General features: G+C 45.6%; 1 protein-coding gene across 2 annotated transcripts in view; it reads left to right on the top strand.

The window, feature by feature from the left end:
* The window catches only part of CYB5A (cytochrome b5 type A), a 39,184-nt gene extending 18,329 nt beyond the window's left edge, over positions 1 to 20,855 (top strand). The window contains exons 2-5 of one of the 2 annotated variants that reach the window (XM_020877028.2): positions 11,589 to 11,717; positions 13,788 to 13,817; positions 17,325 to 17,359; positions 19,189 to 19,446. In XM_020877028.2, the coding sequence (XP_020732687.1) occupies positions 11,589 to 11,717; positions 13,788 to 13,817; positions 17,325 to 17,359; positions 19,189 to 19,270 (276 nt within the window). In that variant the 3' untranslated portion in view covers positions 19,271 to 19,446. Of the gene's footprint in view, positions 1 to 11,588; positions 11,718 to 13,787; positions 13,818 to 17,324; positions 17,360 to 19,188 lie in introns of both variants that reach the window. The other variant, XM_070452969.1, reaches the window with a different exon arrangement.
* Positions 20,856 to 23,270: the final 2,415 nt, after the last annotated feature.

The raw sequence follows: 23,270 nt of genomic DNA, 5'->3' as shown, positions 1-23,270 counted from the left end.
ATTACTGGCACACCTGTTGCATACCAGGCATTCTGCTAGTTATGTCATTTAATCTCTGAAGTTTAAGTGGGAGAGGTATTTCATAATGGAGGCAAGGCAGCTCAGGAAGAACTGGTCCTTTCCTGAGTTGCTCTGCATGTGGCTTCCTCTGCGTCCAGCCCAGGCGTCCTTCCATAGCATGTACCGCCTGTCTGGGCTTGGGCAGCTGAAGACCAAGCCACGGCCACAGTGCCGGGGCTTGTGGACAGACAGGAGGGTCTGACTTAACGTTTTGATGAGTGACTTGGGCAAGTGTTACTGATAAAGTGATTGGGAGGTGATGTGCCTGAGTTCCTTTCTCATTGCCTCCACCCCGCATCCAATAACAAAAACAAATGAGAAGGTGGTCACACAGGTGTCTTTATTCAGGCAGGATCCAGTTATTTATAGTACCTGCAGTTCCTCCAAGTGCCGTTGCGTCTCTGGGCCTTTGTGTTCTCCGTTTTCTTTGCATGAACCATCCCCATTTCCCCTTTCGAACCACCTGAGAACCTTCCACTCCACAGTCCAGGTGGCCCCCAGGGGTCTGCTTCTTGCCTCAGCTCCAGGAGCGCACCACCCTCCCGCCCTGTGTCCTGGCTCGGCACCGGCGCTGACGGTGTTGGCCCACCCTGGGCCGCACATCACTGCGGTGTGACTCCCTGAGGGCAGGGGCCGTGGCCGAGCATGGCATGGCGCTTGGCAGATGTTTGAGTGAGCAGGCGCGTCTCATAAGCCAGCCAGGTGAATGGAAAGATGGGTTTGTATTACATTTCATCTCTCATCTTCAGAGTGAAATGAGGAGACTTACTCCTTGGAAGAAAAGCTATGACCAACCTAGATAGCATATTAAAAAGCAGAGACATTACTTTGCTAACAAAGTCTGTCTAGTCAAGGCTATGGTTTTTCCAGTAGTCATATATGGATGTGAGAATTGGACCATAAAGAAAGCTGAGCGCCGAAGAACTGATGCTTTTGAACTGTGGTGTTGGAGAAGACTCTTGAAAATCCTTTGGACTGCAAGGAGATCCAACCAGTCCATTCTAAAGGAGATCAGTCCTGGGTATTCATTGGAAGGACTTATGTTGAAGCTGAAACTCCAATACTTTGGCCACCTGATGCGAAGAGCTGACTCATTGGAAAAGCCCCTGATGCTGGGAAAGATTGAAGGCAGGAGGAGAAGGGGATGACAGAGGATGAGATGGTTGGATGGCATCACTGATTCAATGGACATGAGTTTGAGTAAACTCTGGGAGTTGGTGACTCACAGGGAGGCCTGGCATGCTGCAGTCCATGGGTACGCAGAGAGTCGGACACAACTGAGCGACTTAACGGAACTGAATTCAGATGATGCCTATGAGCCTCTGGCCCGGGGCTTTGAGGGCCCAGTGAGAAGCTACACGGAGGCCCGGGCTGGTGTGGACCCAAGGGCCCGCTCCCTCCGAAGTCCGCGGGGAGCCGAGCCGCACAGAGGCCTGAGGGTCCCACCAGCTTCACGGCCAGCACCCTCTGCCTTCTCAGAAAAACAACGTCTAGAAATGATAGGGACCATTCAGCTATCTTGTTGTTGTTTTTCCTAAATCTTATATAAATGGATTGCACTCCAAAGGATTGTTTTCATTTTTGGCTTATCTATTGAAGATAATCTCTTTAAGTAGCTTTTTTTTTGCCTAGTCATTGTTTATAAATGATCTGTTTGTGCCGCCTTTTCTGGCAGTGTTGAGTGTTTGGATTGAAAGGTCCTGTTTAAAACTCCGGAACTGGTGGACTTTGGATCCACAGTAACATTACATTTACATGGAAAGGATTTTGCTGCTGTTGTGTGTGTTTGTGCTCATTTATGCACGTCCTCAAAGGGAATACCTTTGACCCGACAGGTACTGCAGTGCAGGTCTATATACCCTGTGGCGGTTTTTTAGTGGGAAAACCTCACAGCCAGATGGAGCCCTGAGATAGAAGCAGGTCTGTCTTTGTAATCTTCCTTACTTGATGAGGCCGAGGAAGGTGGGTTCCCTGATGGCTCAGTGGGTAAAGAACCCCCCTGCCAATGCAGGAGACACAGGAGATGTGGGTTTGATGCCTGGGTAAGGAAGGAAGGAAAAGGTTACCCACTGAAGTATTCTTGCCTGGGAAATCCCATGGAGAGGAGCCTGATGGGCTACAGTGGGCCACAGCCTGTGGGCAAAGCACACACGACTGATCACACACTCGGGATGAGCCGTGGATTTCCGCAGCTTTAAACGGGCCACATGTCTTCTTGGTGAGATTCTTGGAACTTTGGTTGTGGATAAAGCTGGTCATGTAGTTTCTGTCAGTGTGGAGTTAACCCTGATAGCCTTGCTATCTCTCCTAAAAGAAGCAGTCCCATGAACACTTGAACTCCAGCTGCACTGAACACTTTTTTCAGATCAGAACAAGTTCTTACCAGTGAAAGTATTTGGAAAGAGGTAGGGTGCATGGGATCATGGCTAGTCTGGCTTTGTAAGTGAAGGGTGACATGCTGGTTATCAGGTTTAAGTGTGGATTTTTCACAGCAGGTAGCTCAGTGGTGTTTACCTGAAAACACTGGTGTGGCACTGTTAATCAAAGGTGAAGTGAGACTCTAAAGTAGCACAACATTGTAAATCAACTATATTTCAAGTTTTTAAAAAATAAAGTGAGAATCTGATCTTGTTTCTCTTAGCATTGTGCAAAGGACTATGAGTTAAGGCTTAACTCATCATGGATATTTAGAGCCCAGTGAAGAAAAGTACCAAATTCCTAGTATTTTCTTCCTTTTTGAGTTCATTCTTTAGAAATCAAGGCATGCCCCTTTTAGATCGTTGAGTACCATACAGACTCTGCCAGGGTCATTAATTCACATGACCAGGTAGTGGGGAAAGGTGGCCTCTCCTTTCCGTTGGTCGTCTGTCATATTAGCATGTTGAGGGTTCCTTGTCACCTGTCCTCTATCTGGAATGAGCTGTCCTTTCCTTGGTATTCATTTAACACTTTTTATTTTCTGCCTTATTTGCATTCCTCTCATTTTTGTACATTTGGCAAACCATTGACTTTGATACATCCTCAAATTCAAAAGTACAGTTACAACTATGTTATTAGATAAAGTGTAACTGCAAAGCCTAAGAGACCACTTCCGACCTTTAGTGATTGTAATTGGAAGGCTAAAGTTGTAAAAGATTTATGTTTAATTAATACAAACCAAAGTTCTGTGTGAGATGCCAGTTTTTATTGCACTATCCTCATACAGACAAGAACTTCCTACTCTCGCCTTGTAATGCCCAAGGTTGGTAAAATGGTCAAACAGGTCATACTTGATCCTGAAACCTGCCACAGAGAAGAAGAGTGGTTTGGTCCGTGGTCATCTTCAGCTTTTGTGGTGGCCTCTCCTTGAACAAGTCTGTTGACAAAAGCCTTTTCTTCCAAGACAGTTTGGTTTGTGTTGAGCTCCTCTATCCAGTGACCCATAGCTATGGGGCCCCCCACCTTGAAACCAGGTGCTGCCATGACTGTGGGCTCCCCTCATGCCATCTCTTCTTTTATCATCACCATGCAGAGGAGCATGCTTCTTGATGTTCGGAGCTCATCTTTACTGTCTCTCTCTCATATGCACGCGCGCGCGCTCACACACACACACACACACACACACACACACGATGAATAAGTGCTCATGTCTTTCACTGCAAATGAAATCCTTTTCAGTTTTCACCTAGTTTGTCCCTGTCTCTTGAAAAATATTTGCATTGTCCGCAGCTACACTTTCTGATATGGTAGCTAGTAGACAAAAAGTGGCTATTTAAGTTTGCATTTAGTCGCTCAGTTGGCTCAGTCATGTCCGACTCTTTATGACCCCATGGACTGTAGCCCACCAGGCACCTCTGTCCATGGGGTTCTCCAGGCAAGAGTACTGGAGTGGGTTGCCATGTCCCCCTCCAGGGGATCTTCCTAACCTGGGGATCAAACCCTGGTCTCCCGCATTGCAGGCAGATTGTTTACTTTCTGAGGCACCAGAGAAGCCCTGGTTGGTTTAGTCGCTAAGTTGTGTCTGAGTCTTGTGACCCCATGGGCTGTAGCCTGCCAGGCTCCTCTGTCCATGGGATTTTCCAGGCAAGAATACTGGAGGGGCTTGCCATTTCCTTCTCTAGGAGATCTTCCTGACCCAGGAATCAAACCCGGGTCTCCCACATTGTGGGCAGATTTTTTACCAACTGAGCTATGAAGGAAGTCTCAAGAGAAGCTCTACTTAAGTTTAAATGAATTAAATACAATTTATGTTGTTTTTCAGCTCTATTTCAAGTGTTCAGTAGCCACTTGTGAGTAGTGGCTACCATATGGACAGTTTAGACATAGAATATTCCATCACTGCAGAAAGTTCTTGGACAGCACACACTGGAGCACTCACTGAAGCAGCTTTTGTGAAGAGTTGCATTTTTGTTGGCTTGTTTCCATACAGCTATTACATTGGGTGGGATTGTTTACCTCATAATTCCAAGCCGCTTTTGAATTCACATCTTACTGGAAACCAAATTTCTAATGTCTGGCAACAAAATCATGCTTTATTATGTTGTTTAGTTGCTCAGTCATGTCTGATTCTTTGCCACCCCATGGACTGAAGCTTGCCAGGCTCCTCTGTCCATGGGATTCTCCAGGCAAGAATACTGGAGCGGGTAACAGTTCCCTTCTCCAGGCGATCTTCCCGACCCAGGGATCGAACCCGGGTCTCCCGTACTGCAGGCAGTTTCTTTACCACTAAGCCACCAGGGAAGCCCTGCTCTACTGTACTTCTTGATTTTTTCTTCACCAAATGTGACTTTAAAAAGCCATCTGTCACACACACAAAAACGAAGCTTTTATCACAGTTGTAACAGAAGACGCTGCCTCAGAGGTCAATTGAGCGTTGGCTCGCTGCTCTGTGGCGTGAATGAGGAGCAGCTGGGGATGCACTGGCCGCAGCGAAGGCCCATGCACGGCTGCTTCTCAGGGATAGGGGCTAGACTCCTGCTCCAGCAGTGATGCTTGTTACTGCGTGCTGAGGCCCAGTCGGGGCGCTTGGGTCACTCAGGAATAGTCAAAACTCTGAGGCTTTATCAGTGAAGGCCAATATCAGTGAAGGCCAAGGTCTTTCCTGTGTTTTTTCCTTCAGCCTCAAATTCATTGTATGCTTTTTCAGAATCCAATCATGTCGATTTTTCATGTACTTTTGGGTGTCCCACACAATGCTTTGCACATAGTAGTAGGAAATATTTTGATTAAATGGATGAATCTATTGGCAGGACAAGAACAGAGGCACAAATAAGAGAAGAGACACAGCGGGGGAGGGAGAGGGTGGGCCACATTGAGAGGGTAGCGTGGAGACACACATTGCCACGTGAACTAGACAGCTAGCGGGAAGCTGCCGTGTAACACAGGAGCTCAGCCCACTGCTCTGTGGTCATCTGGAGGAGTGGGATGGGATGGGGTGTGGAATGGAGGTTCGAGAGGGAGGGGACGACGTTGTATGGCAGAGACCAGCACAGCATTGGAAAGCAAGTATCCTGCAAGTAAAATTTTTAAAGTGAATTAAACAGCAACTGAATATGAAATTATATGTTTTCTGAATGGTATGAACTGTTGTATAGTTCAGGGAAAGGAAAGGGGTGTGAACGAGAATAGCTGCAATGGGAAAGTTGTGGTCACTTAACCAGTTGTATATACTAGTTCTAAGACCAGTATGTAATCAGCTGTGCATGTTGCCTTCCTTCAAAATTACTGACAGATATTTCTGTGTATCTGCCAGGTGTCAGGGACTGAACTAGGTATGGGCAACGGTGATGAGTGAGGCAGACAAAAGCCTCCATCCTCCTGCATTCTGCAAGTGACTGATAAAATAGGACTTAAAATGCAGGGAGGGGCTGGGGGCCACAGTGTGGGGGGGGCAGGGAGGGGCTGGGGGCCACAGTGTGGGGACAGGGAGGGGTGGGGGGTCACGGTGTGGGGGCAGGGAGGGATGGGGGTCACGGTGTGAGGGCAGGGAGGGGTGGGGGTCACAGGGGGGGGGGGCAGGGAGGGGCTGGGGGCCACAGTGGGGGGACAGGGGGGGGTGGGGGTCACGGGGGGGGGGCAGGGAGGGGCTGGTGGCCACGGTGTGGGGGGGGCAGGGAGGGGCTGGGGGTCACAGTGTGGGGACAGGGAGGGGTGGGGGTCACGGTGTGGGGGGGCAGGGAGGGGCTGGGGGCCACGGTGTGGGGGGGCAGGGAGGGGCTGGGGGTCACAGTGTGGGGGGGCAGGGAGGGGCTGGGGGTCACGGTGTGGGGACAGGGAGGGCCTGGGGGTCACGGTGTGGGGGGGCAGGGAGGGGCTGGTGGCCACAGTGTGGGGACAGGGAGGGGCTGGGGGCCACGGTGTGGGGGGACAGGGAGGGCCTGGGGGTCACGGTGTGGGGGGCGGGGAGGGGTGGGGGCCACAGTGTTGGGGCAGGGAGGGGTGGGGGTCACGGTGTGAGGGCAGGGAGGAGTGGGGGGTCACGGTGTGGGGGGGGCAGGGAGGGGCTGGGGTCCACGGTGTGGGGGGCGGGGAGGCGCTGGGGGCCACAGTGTGGGGACAGGGAGGGGTGGGGGTCACGGTGTGGGGGGGCATGGAGGGGGGGGCAGGGAGGGGCTGGGGGTCACGGTGTGGGGGGGCAGGGAGGGGCTGGGGGTCACGGTGTGGGGACAGGGAGGGCCTGGGGGTCACGGTGTGGGGGGGCAGGGAGGGGCTGGGGGCCACGGTGTGGGGACAGGGAGGGCCTGGGGGTCACGGTGTGGGGGCAGGGAGGGGTTGGGGGTCACGGTGTGGGGGGCAGGGAGGGGCTGGGGGTCACGGTGTGGGGGGGACAGGGAGGGCCTGGTAGCCCTCTGCTGGGGGGACAGGGCAGACTGTCTGGATGGGCAGCTCGGTGAAGGTCTGTGGAAGGCTGACGTGAGCAGAGATAAAGGAATCTCATCAAGGTCTGGGAGATTAGCATTCCACAGGAGGCGGCTTTGAGTTTTTGAGACGGAGAGCCGTCTTAGCAAGTCTGTGAGCCGGCCCTCAGGCCGTGTGGCTGGGACTCAGGTGCGGCCCTTGGAGGGTGAGGGAAGACGTGGCTCTGCGCAGTGGCGGGCGGCATCCTCAGTTCATCACTAAGGTGTCTGCCTGCCTCTTCTACTTTACCTGTTGCTCTCTTGCTTCCACTCTGGCCAGCTCCCCTGGACTTAGCTGACATCTGAGCATCCTCATGGCGTGAGGGTGTCAGGAGAGTGACCTGAGACGATCGAGACGCAGCAGCGGGCCAGGCAGGGCACAGTTGTGGTCGTCTGTTCAGGGGCTGCTGGTGCTCTGATCTGTGGTGGTAGCGGTGGAAGTGGGGAGGGGAGTTTAGATTTTCAATATGTTTTGAAGGTAGCCAAGCAAATTTGCTGATGATGGGGATGAAAAGGAAAGAGGAATGAAGTTTGATTTCTAGTTCTTGGCCGCCGTCACCAAATACAAGGGCTTCCCAAGTGGCTCAATGATAAACAACTCTCCTGCCAATGCAGGAGACCTGGGTTTGATCCCTGAGTCAGGAAGATCCCCTGGAGGAGGAAATGGTAACCCACTCCAGTGTTCTTGCCTGAGAAATCCCATGGACAGAGGAGCTTGGCGAGCTGCCATCCATGGGGTCACAGAGAGTCAGACGTGTCTGAGCAACTGATGCAGGGTGGCAGCCATCGCTGAGAATAAAGACTGTTTACTGGGGGCAAAGGACAGCATTAAGCTTGGGTTATGTTATGTTCAGGATGCTCCCTAAATGTTGCGTGTGTGGGCAAGTAGGCTGTTGCAGGTGGGAGGAGTCTGGGCTCAGGATCAGCCTGATGAACTGCATGTAACTAGAGAACAGGTGATATTCTGTGTGGGAGACCAGGTATGATCCCCAGGGGAGCAGGTCCAGGTAGGATGGGAGAGCGCCAAGGACTGAGTGCTGGGGCTGAGACTCCGAGAAGGTCAGGAGTGGCCCGCGGGGTTGGAGGGAAACTGGGAGAGCCTCTTGTACTGGAAGCCATGTTAAGAAAGCATTTCAAGGAGCAGAGATCCACTGCCAGCGTCTCCAGAAGCATTGATGCTGCGAGTGGTAGGAGGCCAGTTGTGATTTCAGTGCCTGGTAGCCACCATTCTGTTTACCCCACAAGAATTCACCTTGTCTCTGTGAAAGTGTCCTTAGGAACGGGTAAGGGTTGTGATGATTGAAAGTGAAAGTAAAGTCTCTCAGTCATGTCTGACTCTTTGCGACCCTGTGGACTATAGCCCACCAGGCTCCTCTGTCCATGGAATTCTCCAGGCCAGAATACTGGAGTGGGTTGCCATTTCCTTCTCCAGGGGATCTTCCTGACCCAGGGATCGAACCCAGGTCTCTTGCATTGCAGGCAGACACTTTAACCTCTGAGCCACCAGAGAAGCCCAATGTGATGATTGACATTTTCTGAATTATGGACTATGCCGGTCTTTCATCTTTTAAAGTCTATTTTGTATTTATTTCCCGGAAAATAGTTCTTAAAGACAAAAAGGGTGCCAAAAACGAAAGCTGTTCTGGTTATTTTATTGGTATTGCCTGGTTTGTATCTGGAGATTCCCTATGTTATCGGTACACAGTGGTACCTGGTGACCTGATAATAAGTAGTGATTTCACAGAAGGAGATACGGAATTCCTGGCTTCCAGATGTGTGGACACAGTGAGTGTGGGGGTGGGGGGAGGTGCCTCCCCCTAAACCTGGTCTCCTTTGCTCACTGTGGTGTCTGGCACACCTTGGTGTCTGGCACACCTTGGTGTCTGGCACGTGGAGACACTCAGTATGTGTGTGGAGTCAGTTAACTTGGTGTCATGTGCTCAGTCATGTCCAACTCCTTGTGACCCCATGGGCTGTAGCCTGCCAGGCTGCTCTGTCCGTGGGATTTCCAAGGCAAGAGAACTGAAGTGGGCCATGCCATTTCCTTCTCCAGGGGATTGTCCCAACCCAGGGATTAAACCCATGTCACTTGCATTAGCAGGCAGATTCTTTACTACTGCACCACCTGAATTAATTTTTGTTTGTTCAGTCATTAAGTCGTGTCCAGCTCTTTGCAACCCCATGGACTGCAGCATGTCAGGCTTCCCTGTCCTTCACTATCTCCCAGGGCTTGCTCAAACTCATGTCCATCGAGTTGGTGATGCCATCCAACCATCCCGTCCTCTCTTGTCCCCTTCTCCTGCCTTCAATCTTTCCCAGCATCAGGATCTTTTCCAGTGAGTCAGCTCTTTGTATCATATGACCAAAGGATTGGAGTTTCAGCTTCAACATCGGTCCTTCCAGTGAATATTCAAGGTTTATTTCCTTTAGGATCGAATGGTTTGATTTTCTTGCTGTCCAAGGGACTCTCAAGAATCTTCTCCAGCACCACAGTTTGAAAGCATCAGTTCTTCCCATATCCTTAACAGGACCCAAAAGTTAAGGAACTCATGAGTGAAGCCACCTACACAGAGGAAACAGCAGTCTGTGAATTTGCATAATTTCTAAAGTCATTTTGTGTTTCCCACAGTGTTGCTTCTGTACCTCTAAGGCTGTGCCCAAGAACAAACAGACTGATGATTAACAAACCGCATTTGTTGCTGTCACAACCTTGGAGTTGCGTGAGGGAGCTTCAGGTTGGCTTTCAGACTGAGCTAGCCTGTCCCTCCAGGGCAGCTTCCCACATTTGAGTGGATTCTAGTATCCTGTGTCCCAGTGGAAGACTTATATAAGTGTGGAAATGCATACAAGATGTAATGTTATTAGTCATTTAAAAAATCATATTAAGGAAAGATAGTCAATGACATTGCAAAGTATTTAATAAAAATGCTAAATAATATTTATTGGTTATATTAACACATACATTAACATGCTTATTTTTCAAAAATTATATGAGATAAGTACACTATTTTCCCAAGTTCACATAGTAATGCTAGGCAGTACTATCTCTGTAAATATTATAGTCTCCTTTTTTTATCTAATGAATCTGTATGCCTTAGGTAATGATCATGATTTTCTTTTAAAAATTATTCATACATATACGTATATGTCTGGAGGAGGGCATGGCAACCCACTCCAGTATTCTTGCCTGGAGAATCCCATGGTCAGAGGAGCCTGGTGGGCTACAGTCCATGGCGTTGCACAGAGTTGGACACGACTGAATGGACTTAGCACGCATGCATGCACATGTATATGTATATCCAGTCTTCTCTGGATGGTGAGATTATGGGTGATTTAGGCAATTTTTATTTTCTTTCTTGTGCTTTCCAGTATTTCTATACTGTAGATGGATAGCTTTTACAAGTAGTAGAGAAAAAATTAAGTAAATTTCTTTAGCACTAGATATGTCTAACCAGTAGGAGGAGACATAGGTTTCACAACACAGCGACTGCCCACCCTTGTCCAGTGTTTCTGCCTCTGTGCCCACCCTTAGTGGGAGAGATGAAGAACAGCCTGTAGTCAGTCAGGTAGGGGAGAACACTCCGTTCTCTAACTGGGCACTTGTGAGTGACTGGCTCAGGGCAGGGTGCATTTGATCTCAGAAGCTTTTTCCCCCTGCAGAAGTGTTTAGGATGACGTAAGCAAGCACTTCCTTGTCTTTGTCTGAGCGCCCTCTTCCCCAGCCCGAGAGTCTCTGGATGTCTTCAGCTGTGTCGGTGCCCGGCTGCCCTGCCAGTCCCCGGTCCTTGCGTGGTGGCCATCCTGGGCTGCACTAGGGAAAGCAGCCAGGCTGCTGAGATGCCACAGGAGGCTCTTTCCGCCCTGCCCCCTGTGGAACTGGGCTCTTTCTTCTTTGCCCCTGTTGTTCCCTCTCAGTCATGTCCCCCTGGCACCATCTGGAGCAGGTCTCTCCTACACGTGTTTGCACTGCCTTTTCTTCCTTCTGGAAAGTGAGTTTGTCCAGAGGCAGGGACTCTTCTGCTTGACTGGATGTTGCTATACTTGCCAGGCATACAGAGCACTTTTCAGAGGTGAATTGTCTTGGATGTAGTAAGTCCACGATTAGACAAAAGAAGTCAAAGGTGAAGGTATATGAATAAGTTAAAAATAGATTGGGTAAATATTGAGAGTCTGCCTGCAGTATAGGAGACCTGGGTTCGATCCCTGGGTTGGGAAGATACCTAGGAGTAGGAAGTGGCAACCCATGCCAGTATTCTTGCCTGGAGAAAGCCATGGACAGAGGAACCCGGCGGGCTACAGTTCACGGGGTCGCAAAGAGTCAGACACAACTGAGCAACTAACACTTTTGAAGATTGAGAAGAGTTTTATGGCAAAGCAAAGGGGACCTTCTCAAAGGATAAAAATGTGTGCATAATGCTTTGATTTCTATATGAATGACTGGGAAATGAACATCTTACTGTTCGAGAAAGTTTTTCTGTACTTTCAAGTAGGAAATTGAATACAAAGGAATTGTTTCATTTAGGAACAAGTTACACTGTCACACTATCACCTATGACTGCCAGAATAACCTTTTTGGTTAAGTAAACCAGCCACTTCCTTTTAGCTCATTTGCCTGGAGAAAAATATTCATTTTTCTCTCTCTCCTTCAAACAGCATCCTGGTGGGGAGGAAGTCTTAAGGGAACAAGCTGGAGGTGATGCTACTGAAAACTTTGAGGATGTTGGACACTCTACAGATGCGCGAGAATTGTCCAAAACGTTTATCATTGGAGAGCTGCACCCAGTAAGTTCCTTCTGGGGGGCCTTGTTTCTCTTTAAGGCTATGGCTTGACCTTCGGCTTGACCTTACTCAAACCTGTAGACTTGCATGTTACAAAATGTAAAAAGGAATAAAGCAAAAAAGCAATTCCTCCTGACTGTAGAACACCATTTCATCAAAAAATAAACTGACCAGCACTCCCTGGTTACATTTTTCATGAGCACTCAGAATCCTATCATCCAGGGTCAGGTCCTGGGGACGGTGAGTCCCAGGCTCTGAAGTCCCCTGAGCAGCAGATTTTAGAAGGTGGGGTGTTGACCCAGAGTAGTGTTATTTTTAATTTTTTTTCTTTTTTTACCAAAATATCTTTCTTAAGAAGCTTGTTTCTTTTTTCTTTCTTTCTTTATATTTATTTTTAAACATTTTTTAATAAATAAAAGTTTTTAAAATAATGAAAAATTAAAATTAAATTTTGAAAAATGAATAAATATATAAAAAGAAACTCCTTTCTACTTTTGTTAGTTTGAGGATATTTTAATTCTAAAATGTGATTTAGAAATTTTTAAAAGATCAGCTGTTAAATGGATAAGCCCTGCCTTCTGTAAAACCCACACACAGTCCTCATCCTTCTGACTCTACCTGAGACCTTTGAGAACATCTCCCTTGGTGCTAGTCCATGGACTGACTTTGGGAAAACAGAGGCTTGTTTCAGCTTTTCTGTAAACCCAGGGGCGTAATAGGAGTTGAGGCCCTTGTGCAGCATTTTGAAATGTGCACGTGTGACTGCACTCATCCATCAACCAGCATTGCCAGGAACTTTAGAGATGTGCAGACCTGGAGTGTGGAACAGGCAGGCGGGGACCCCGCACCTCCGAGAGGGCGTGGATCTCCCCTCCGAGCCAGCGTCTGCCTGTCCCCTCGCCCGTCTCTGGACATGTTACCAGTGGCCCACCCGAAGGGCTGGAGGTGCTGCTGGAAGTGGGCCCCAACGAGGAAATAACAAAGCAAAGAGCCTCGACCCCAGTGAGCACGCCGAGAAACCCTCTAAAAAACACCCTGTGAGAATGTGTGTTGTGTCTGGTTGTTGCTTCTTGTAATGGCCGTGGGTGAGGAAGGGTTGAAGCAGGCTCTCTGGGGAAGGCCTGGAGCTGTTTTAGAGCAGTTTCCATTGAGTGAGGAGGTGGGGTTTTGGGTGGTAGGAGATGGTACTTTGAGAAAGGCAGCTTCATTTCCCGGGAAAGTTTATTCACCCACATATTTTCATCTTTATCTTCATATTTTCCCGAAGTGATGTCGTTTGATGGTAATCAGAGAGGACTGCCCTTTAAATGTTCCCTCCTGTCCTTATTCTTTCCCTTCTTGTGGGGTTGGAGCAGGTGAGTTTTCAGGCTGTGGCTGTAGCATGTTTGCCTCACCTGTGATCAGCCTTTGTTGTTGAGTCGCTAAGTGATGTCCAGCCTTTTGTGACCCTGTGGACTCGCAGCCCACCAGGTTCTTCTGTCCATGGGATTTCCAGGCAGGAATACTGGAACAGGCTGCAATTTCCTTCCCAAGGTGTCTTCCCGACCCAGGGATCAAACCTTCATCTCCTGCATTGGCAGGCGGGTTCTTTACCACTGAGCCAATCACCCTTTTAATGCACTTTGTTTTAGATGGAGGTTTGAGTAGATTATGACCCTACAATTGAGAGACTGCAGGAATTCACTGAGTATACCACACATATTGCACACTCACACACGTGTATATGCACACATCTGAAAGGGAGTTTCAGAGGACAGAAAGGAAAAATCTAATTAGATCTCAGCTGCTCCCTGAATTACAGATCAGAATCTAATAAATATATATACAGATCAGCATATAAATATGACTATCACAAACGCTATTTTACATTTTGGAACTCTAGATTACAATATGTCTCAGCACTTTAAATTGTTGCCCTTGGATGGATCAAACTGGGTATTTAATAACGGGTAGAACCTAAAATGCTAATTATTGAATAGCAATTTTTTAAATGTCAGTAAAAGCGAACACTTCAGAAATGGTAGTTTTGTAGATGTTTTTCCTTTCATAATAGGCTTTATTTTTTTATTGCAGGATGACAGAGCAAAGATAACCAAGCCTGCGGTACGTGTGACCATCTGTGGTGTCTCAGTGGCTACATTACCTTCGCTGTATTTCATACCTGTCAAACTGGAGGGCAAAGGTCATTTACTTACCTGAGACCAGCACAGGTCTTTCTAGGTTAGATGAATATGTACCCTGTTGCCTCAGCAAAATTTTTTATCTGTTTAGATCCATCAGTATATTTTATTAGGATAGCTTTATATTCTCCTTGTAAGATTGTCAATACTTAAAATAACATTTCCATCATCATTACCAGCAGATACCTTTTGAAGGGCTACTTCTGCTTTTTATTTACATAAGTAGCCTTGTGCTTCTGAACTGAAACATTTGACATAAGTCTTTTTTTCGGAGAACTTAAAATCTCAGTAGAGTCTTCATACTTAAGGTTTAACTTTAAGGTGTCTGTCGATGTCGTCTTCATCTCCACATCTCTGGGACATAGTAGGTGTTCAATAAATATTTACTGGTTGAATTTAATGCTAATTAAATAACATTTTGATGCATTTTTCCTTAGGAAAAGAAAATAATTCCAGTAATGTTCATTTTATGCCCAGATTCACCTGCCCTTCTCTCTGAACTGATCAGCTCATTTGTATGACCTAGTACCTTCTTTAAGGCTCCCTTTTGGATTGCTGAAATTCTGTGGGGCTTGAAGTCTTTTGCTTTTTCTTCAAGGGAATAAGTGTAGTTTCTCCTGTTAGGTGTTCAGTATGTTATCTTGGCACATATTGTTCAGCTATAGTAAAATGAGGATTTGATAAGGCTCATCACCTGAACTTAGAACTGACATAGATCCAACTGTATCCTGAACCATGATTCCTGCCAGCAGAAAGCACCAGTCAGAGCTAAGGTCTCCTACATAATCGCTCTACTCCCGAGAGACACACTCTTTCCTCCTGTAGAACATACATGGATGGCTTTGCTTACTGCAGAGCAGAACTGGGGGAATGCGGGGCTGGAACTTGCTGGTTTTCAAGGCCAGAAGCAAACACATGGACACTTTTCTGGATTTATCTTTCTTGTGTTTCTAGCTTGCCAGAAGAAGAGAGTTCTTTGTTGTGTCTGTATAACTATCCATCTGTTTCCAGGCTGATAAACATACATTGTGGTCTGAATTTTTGAAATGTTGCCTGCTTAAACTGTTTGAATTGTGAAACAAGATGCACCAGAGTATTAGCTTGAACCTGCCAAAGGGAAACAGATTGAGTTGCCACGTTAAGGTATTTGTATTAATAAATACAGAGACAGTGCAGTTTTAAGTGAGCAAATCCAGATCTATCAATTTGACATGGAGGATATCAGTAATGGCAGTACCTACTGATAGGTTTCTGTGGTTGCTATCTTAGAAGCTTTGCTACATAAGTGAGCTGATTTGATTCTCAAGGTATCATAGGGAGCTCTGGACCTACCAGAGAAAGTGTAAAGAATGAAAGTCAACCTTGTTCCAAGCTTTGACTTTGTCAAGGTCACACACAGCAGAACCACTGCTGTGGTTTAACCACCCATTTAAGGTGTAGTGCTTGCGAGTCTCTCAGGCCTCTGTAAGCTCTGACCTCTGCATAAAAGCATCGCTCCATCAGCAGTATTTTTAGGGAAGCCTTCTGGTGAAGGAATGGGCTTAGTCAGATGAACTTATAAATGATTTGCATGGGCTTTGCATGAGAGCTTATCACGTGTTGATTTCATTGCTCACCTTTTCCTACCTGAAGCTGAACCCCTCAAGTTCACTGTGTGAACAGGAGGCACAGCCTGTAATAAAGACCGAAGTCTTTCCCCGTCTTCCTTGATAGATTTGTCAGTTGCATACCAAAACCCAACTGGGGCCCAGTGCTGAGTGGTAATTCAAACTTGTCTTAACGCTGAAGCATCCCTGGGTTATTATCTAACAGATAATAAGCAATCAAAAAATGTGTATTGTCTTTTACAGTGCAGCTCTTTAGAGGATCTTTGTTGCTGGTGGTGATCACACCCTAGTGGTGCATTCCACTCATGGTACCAACGAAGGTGGAGGAAGGCAGGCCAGCGAGTTTCCATGCAGAGTTGTTAGCACGTTTGGTGCAATGCATGTGCTGGGTGTGACAAAATAACCTCTGTTCACTGTTTCAGGCTTAGCTTTCTAGTGTGCTGATAACACTTCACCTTAAATAGACTGTTGCATTTGTTTCAGAACTGATTATGTCTTTAAATGTCTCTAATAGCTAAATAATATTTTCACACTGTCCAGTTACCTCTTGTAATCCTTGTTCATTTTATTTGCCTATACAGAATGTGAAAACTAATCTTGCAGTAGTTATGAAAACTTTTGTAGTCTCTGAGATTTAATGTTGCTTCAAAAGATAATGACTGTGAAGTTTTCTTTTTGAATGACTGTGTTTTTCCCTCCTCCTGTGTCAGGAATCTTAAAGGCCATGTCTCCAGGTTGGTGGGTGTCATAACTGCTTTGCCTGATTTTCCCGTGGAAGCTTTCAGCCTTTTTACGGGAATGTCTTTAACGCGCTTTGCTGTGTGTAGCATTGCCTTGCTGCAGATCATTGAGCATTTGCTAATGCTTTTTTATTTTGTGCTTTGGGAAACTTCAGCTGCATTATTTCCGTCTACCTTCCTGTGAGGCACTAATGCTCTTGCTGGTGTGGAGCTTCGAGAGTGCTTCTTAACAACTTTTCAATCCCGAAAAAGCTTACATCCTACTTGGCCTTGGTTACCCCATTGTTTGGGGCAGACTGTCTTCCCAGAGCCATCTGTAGTTCATTTTCATGGTACTGATAAGAAGGACCTTTCTCAGACGGTGTTGGAAGGTAAACCAGGAGATAGCCGTGAAAGCCCCTGGCATTTGAGGATTTCTTGGTGGGTGATGGTGTGATGTCAGCCTGTGAGGCTGCCAGTTTTTGTTTAAAATAAAAACCCTGCCAGAGGTAAGGAAGACCAGGAAAGGTGGTCCAGACTGTTACAGTTTAAATGCCGCTTCTTTTTTTTGGTTGACTCATTTTTTAAATATAATCTGGGTACACTTTTACTTCTATGAGATTTGATGAAATACTGATGTTTTGTTGAACATTTCATTCCTTTTGAAGAATGAAACTGGTCTCCTTAAAGATGATGATACATTTTTTGTATTTATAAATGATACCTGTGTTCAGTTTCTACATTAAGCATTTATGTCTGTCATAAATTTATTATTTATGCATTAAGCATAAATGTCTGTCATGTACAGAATTAGGTATCCTATTAATTTTTAAGATTTTCTTGCAAATTTTCAGGTTATGTTCGTAAGTAATTTAAATAGAGATCCTTCTTAAAATTTTTTTCTTCTGAGAAAATGGTGAGTTTGGGTATATAAGTGAAGCTTATGATGTCATTTTTCCTTCAGACTTTTTTTTTTGTTTGAAGAATGCATTGAATAAGAAGAATGAATTGAATAAACTGTTGTGGTTTTGTTTTAAAGCAGGTTATAGTCAATTGAATGAACGTTCAGATGTTCCCTTTAACTTACTTTTTCTTGTGTTTCAGGAAAGTATTATTACTACCATTGATTCTAATCCCAGGTATGTGGTAGTTTTCTTTAAAAGTATGACTGATCACAAGGCTCCTAGAATCAGAGTTGGACTGGGGGGTCTTTCCCCATATCCAAGGCATCTCTGTTGCTCGGGCTCCCACCATGCTCCTCTCTGTGGACAGGTCGGGGTCCTCTCCACTTAGCACCCAGACTACCCAGGGCCTGCCTGCCTTCCTAAACTGTCAAATGGCTCAGGCATTTCAGACAACCCCCCATCTCAGGCTGCTGCCGCACCTACCTGGAGGAACAGAGCAAATGGAGGCTCCTCCTCCCCACTGTGGGCTAAACAACTTTTTATCTTGAGGCGAATATTCCATCTCCTTCCTCATTTGATATGTGGCCAGTTTCTTAAATTGTCATGATTATATCTCCTTAAGCATGGTTTGGTTTTTCCTTGTCCCTTTTCTAGTCTGTCCTGAAATTGAACCCAGTGATCCAAGTATATCTTGAGTCACTTGTTCTAGGCACTTGATTTCTTCATAGTTTAAGATCATATTGATAGCTCCCAAGTGGCCCAGTGGCAAAGAATCTGCCTCCCAAAGCAGGAGATTCAAGTTCAATCCCTGGGTCAGTAAGATCCCCTGGAGGAGGAAATCGTAACCCACTGCAGTCCACTGGGTCACTGAGTCAGGTGCGACCTAGCATGCACAAGATCATCCTGACATTTTTGGCAGTTCTACCATCCTTAGACTGCCATCAAATACAATTTTTTGGACCCAAGCTTGAAGCCACACACTCCTGCCTGTTACATTCCACCCTGTCGAAGTTTGCTGTCCCCAGTCTATCATATTCTGGTACATTCCCCGCAGTACTTCCTCCTGCTTTACCCTGAATGTCCGTCTCCTCCTAAATGGAAACTGAAAACCTGCCAAATTACACTCATAATCCTTTTGCAATTTGAATCTTGATTTCGAACTTGGTCTTCGTGAGGAGTATTAAAGGACAGGAAGTTTGTGACAAAAACCATGGCGTGTGTGTCAGCTGTTACCTGCTCTTTCTCCAGATTCTAAAACCCATACATTATTTCTGTTTTCTAAGAAATTATAAGTTCACATCTGTATTCATGATCTTTCCAGCCCTGCCCCTGATTAATCTGTCATTTATAGTAGATCAGTATATCGGGACTGAACAGTATATGAATTAGGGGTTTTTGTGAATTCACAGCTATGGACCGCAGATTCAATCATTTGGGCATGCTTTTTCTTAACACGTTAAACCTACTGCACACAAGTAGCGATTAGATTTTCTAACTAGAATCACAGCATGTTGCGCTGTGGTGCTGGTGGCAGCCTCAGTAACCGTGTGCTTCACATCCCTCAGCTTTGCAGCTCGGGGCACGCGATTTGCCCTTGGCTATGGAGCCTGCTGATGGCTTTCACTAAATGAGAAACCTGGTCTTCTGCTTTGCAGTTCAGTGCCATTGTTAACCTATGGACATACCTAGATCAATACCTGTTTACTTTTCTGAACTTGTGATATGAAACCCAGAATTGATGTCCTTTCGATAAGTCACTAGTGCTTGGCATCTGTTGAGGGAGTGATACACAGCTGTTTGTATGAATTCATAGAAATAGATCTAAGTGGGACTGGGAGGGCATTCATTTTCTTATAAGGCTGGAAGGGTGGAGCAGTGGCCGTTATACCAGGACATGTGTTGTACTCATGTCCCTTTTAGCAATTTAGAGTGAGCTTTTCATCCAGAAAGGTTGGAGGGGTAACAGAACATTTCCATGGTGACTGTCATGGTAAGGAGACAGAGCAGAGTTTTGAGTCTGCTGCGTGGAACATCATGCAAGCGTCATTGCTCTTTCTTTCCAGCTGGTGGACCAACTGGCTGATCCCAGCTATCTCGGCACTGGTTGTAGCCCTGATGTATCACCTCTATACTTCAGAAAACTAAACGCATTCTCAGAAGCCAGTGGAAGAAAAGACTGCTTTGGTCCGGGAAGAAAGAAGCCACCACTCTTAACTTTGACTGACAGAACCCTTCACCTGAAAATAATCTGAATACACCTGTTTTCCTTTCCTCCTACATTAGACACAAACCAAAACTGTTTCATTCTTTCAACTACTGAACTTCTAGAGTGTGCCTTCTTATTCGTCACCTTTGTTTTGATGTTCCATCACTACATCATTTGCTTATTGTGGACAAGATCTTTTAAAACATACCACCATGCTGAGCTGTCTGTTGGTATATAATTGTCTTTCATGTTTAGAATCTGATTACTTGGCAGTCATTTAATGTGCTTGTCTTTCAGACCCAAGTTGTCTGAGGTAAGGAGGGGTGTCCTTGGGTCATTTCTTCTGCTGCTTCATCTAATTGAATGATCAGATTTTTCATGTTTTTAGTGTAGTTTTTTTTTTTTAAGGAAACTAAGGAAGGCCCAGAAATAATAGCTTAAAGATTTCTAATAATTTTTCTACAAAAAACAACCGAATAGAAAATAAAAAGAGAAAGTGGCCTGCGAGACCTAGAAAAGATGCTCTATCTCATCTTGGATTAAAAACACCAGCAGTGTCAACAAGAAGCCTGAGAACCATGAGACAACATTGCCGCTGTCCCATCTCTGAGCTTAAACAGTTTGCACAAAGCTTCTGGTTGCACAGAGATCCTCAGCTGACAGTTTCTCAGGTTCTACAGACTCTCCTTCAGAAGTGAAAACTGCTTTTGTGCCCCCATAAGGAAATCTTGATTCCCTAATCTGGCTTTTTTTGGGGGAGGGATCTAACCAGCATTTATAGAATATTTTCTTCTACTACATCAAAATGAACACTTTTAAGCTCAGACGAAACTTTGATTGAGGTAGACAACATTGTGGGTCACAATTCAAATTTAAGAGAATCATACAAAGCATTTTCTCAGACTGTGAATCAATGAAGCTAGGCGGTAATTTAAAAAAAAAAAAAGCCGAAAATATAAAAATACTTGCAGGTGGAACAACACACTGCAAAATAACATGTGGGTCAAAGAGGTTCCAGATAATTTTAAAATGTCTTGAACTAGTGATTCACTAATTTGTACAAACACACACTTGAGATCATGGGACATTCGGGGTCTTGATTTTTTAAGAAATTTAGCTCTGGTGACAGGCCATGGGGAACTCTGGTGTGACTCTGATTCAACCATCCTATTCTTGTTTATTCTCTAACCTGTGCTTTTTTTTTCCCTCTCAAGAAACTTGAGAGATGAATTTATAGACTTGAAGTACATCATAGTTAGCGATGATTGTCCATTGGCGTACTAGCCGACTGACGAGCCATGGCATTCATTAGAAATATCTAAAGCACATTAAAGAAGTTGTTTAAATTTCAGAGCATACATAGATTTTTATAATCAATGACATGTACCACCCTCTGCCTCTTCTGTGACTGGAGGTTGGAGTGAATGTTGGAGAGTGGTGGGGGAGGTGCCTGTATCACATGGGAAAATGCCTGGCAGAGGACTGCTTTGTCCAGATTTTAATAAACATATTCCTGGAACAAAACTCATGCCTCTCGTGATGGACTTGAAGCGCCCGCCCTCCCTCTGCATGTTGGTACATCCACAGACAAGTCAACAGGCTCTGCTGTAACATGCTGTCATGACTGTTAGTCATGAATAGGTCAGCTAAATAAAAACCGTGGACCTTCACCCTGCTTTTTGAGGCTACCTGTCAAGGGTTTCCATGTCGAGTTCCCCAGTTCTTCCTCTGGGATAGCGGAGCAGTTGGTTCACAGCTCCGGATGTGGTTTTCAGCATCATCATGAACGGTGTGTCTGGAAATAAACAGTATAACCAAAGCAATTGAGGCAGGCCCCTCACCCCCACCCCTGGCCCCATAGCTGGTTCCTGTGAAGCTTGAAATGACCACCAAATTCACACTCCAGTGAATTATTTTTATGTCTCTCATCTGGATCTCTTAGAAGCTTGCTTTAAATTAGAATGAGGATGAGATACTTGGCATGGGAAATTTGGGCAAAGTGACTGTGATTGCAATATTTAGAGTTAAAAGCCGTGTCCTGCCCATGTGCAGAATCTGTGAAGCTGGGTTGCCCCAGCCCCCAGGCGCCTCTTTCTGCTTTGCCCTGACTGCATGTCTTCACTGTCACCTTATCTGGAAGCCCAGTTTGGTTTGGCTTCGTATCAGGATGGGGAGCTCTGGGACTGGGGGTGGTCCACAGTCGCCCTTAGAGATCAGGGTCCACTCCTGTGCCACCAGCATTAACAAAGACAAGCTTGCATATCACCCCTGTCCTCTGTGAGCCTGATCACGGCCCTGGGAGGAGTGGGCGTGGAAGAGAAGACGTGATGGCGGGCATCGGGCTGGACTGACCTCTGCTGTGCCCAGCTGCCCGAAGGGTGGGCAGGCTCAGGGGAGGGCAACCGGAGAGGAAGCTGTTGGATGCAGGAAGCCTGGCCTCGATCTCTAGAAACTGTAGAAAGCCATACAAGGGATTCCCATGGTGACTGGAGGAGGGGCGGGGTGTTCACCTAGAGGCGTGTTTTGTAATCAGTTGTTTGAGAACCTGAAAGATCTCACAGTCATTCTATAAATTCTAAAACATAAATCACAGTCCTAATTTGTTTTTTTGAATGTCGAACATCAAACATCAAGATAGAAAACAAATCCCAAGTTGTTGGTGGGAATGATGCATCTCTCAAGGAAAGTCCTAAAAAATGGAAAAATAGGTAACCTTGCATTCTGCTTCTGTCGGCTGTTGTCCCATACCTCAGTATCTTCCTAGTTATTCCACTTTCCTAGTGAGGTTGATGATGCAAAGAACCCCTAATTTATAAAAATCAGCCCTCTGAACTTTGGAAGCAGAATTTCTTAAATAAAGGCTAGCTGTTAGGGAGGGTGAATAGGCAGCAGGTCTTTCTGATCCCATGGTTAGTTAGTCTCTGCACCTCAGTGGTATTTGGCTTTTCCAACTGAAGTTGACTCAAGGTTTCAGGTTGGCCTTGAAATAGTTACACTTCTGGGGTGGGGCTGTGGGTGGACTCCACTCTACCACTCCCTTCAAGAAAGAAACAAGTGAGACAAAATTTTAAAACACTTATTTATATTTATTTATTTGGCTGCAACAAATCTTAGTTGAAGTTTGTGGGATATATTTCCCTGACCAGGGATTGAACCCAGGCCCCCTATATTGGGAGCTCAGAGTCCTAGCCCCTGGGCCACCAGAGAAGTCCCTAAGTGAAACAAACTTGCTTATATCTGCAGCTAACATCCTCCAAAAAGAAATGATAGAAAAGGAACAACTGCAAAAATTGTTTACCTTCAATCCAAATAATTTAAGAAACCATTAAAATGACATTTTAGATAAGAAAATTCTATTTGTTTTGATATTCTTGGAGCCATGGAGAAATTCTGGTAATAACTGAACAATTAGAAGTTCTGGTGGAAAGAATTAAAAATTCACATGATACGTCTAAGTAAAATTGATCCTGTGGCGAACATTCAATCACTTTGGAAACTCTTGTTTCATTGCCCTAATATTTTATTCCTAATTGAATTTATTTCACCTTTATGATTATGCTTATCATGTGATAGCTCTTCAGGAAGAAGTCATCTGAGAATTGTCAGATGGACATATTTAATACAAGTCACAGCATTGCTCTCACATTCACTTTCTCAGTTAAGCAGTTCAAGAACACAGTACAAGATTCATAATTATCTTGGAAGAAAACATAGGCATATATCATCTCTTGATGATTTTGTAGTAGGTGATCATTTCTTAGATACTGATACCAAAAGCACAAACCACAAAAGAAGAAATAAACTGAATTTCTTCAGAATTAACAACCCTGTGTTTTAAAGGACCCCATCAAGCAAGTGAAAAGACTACACACAGAATGGAGGAGAATATTTGTGTATCATATGTTTAATAAGGGACTTCTAAAGAACTCTTACAATGCA

The sequence above is a fragment of the Odocoileus virginianus genome, chromosome 22 (assembly GCF_023699985.2).
Source record: "Odocoileus virginianus isolate 20LAN1187 ecotype Illinois chromosome 22, Ovbor_1.2, whole genome shotgun sequence".
NCBI lineage: Eukaryota > Metazoa > Chordata > Mammalia > Artiodactyla > Cervidae > Odocoileus > Odocoileus virginianus.
Note: the sequence above shows the minus strand (reverse complement) of the source record. Positions and strands in the feature narration are given on the sequence as shown.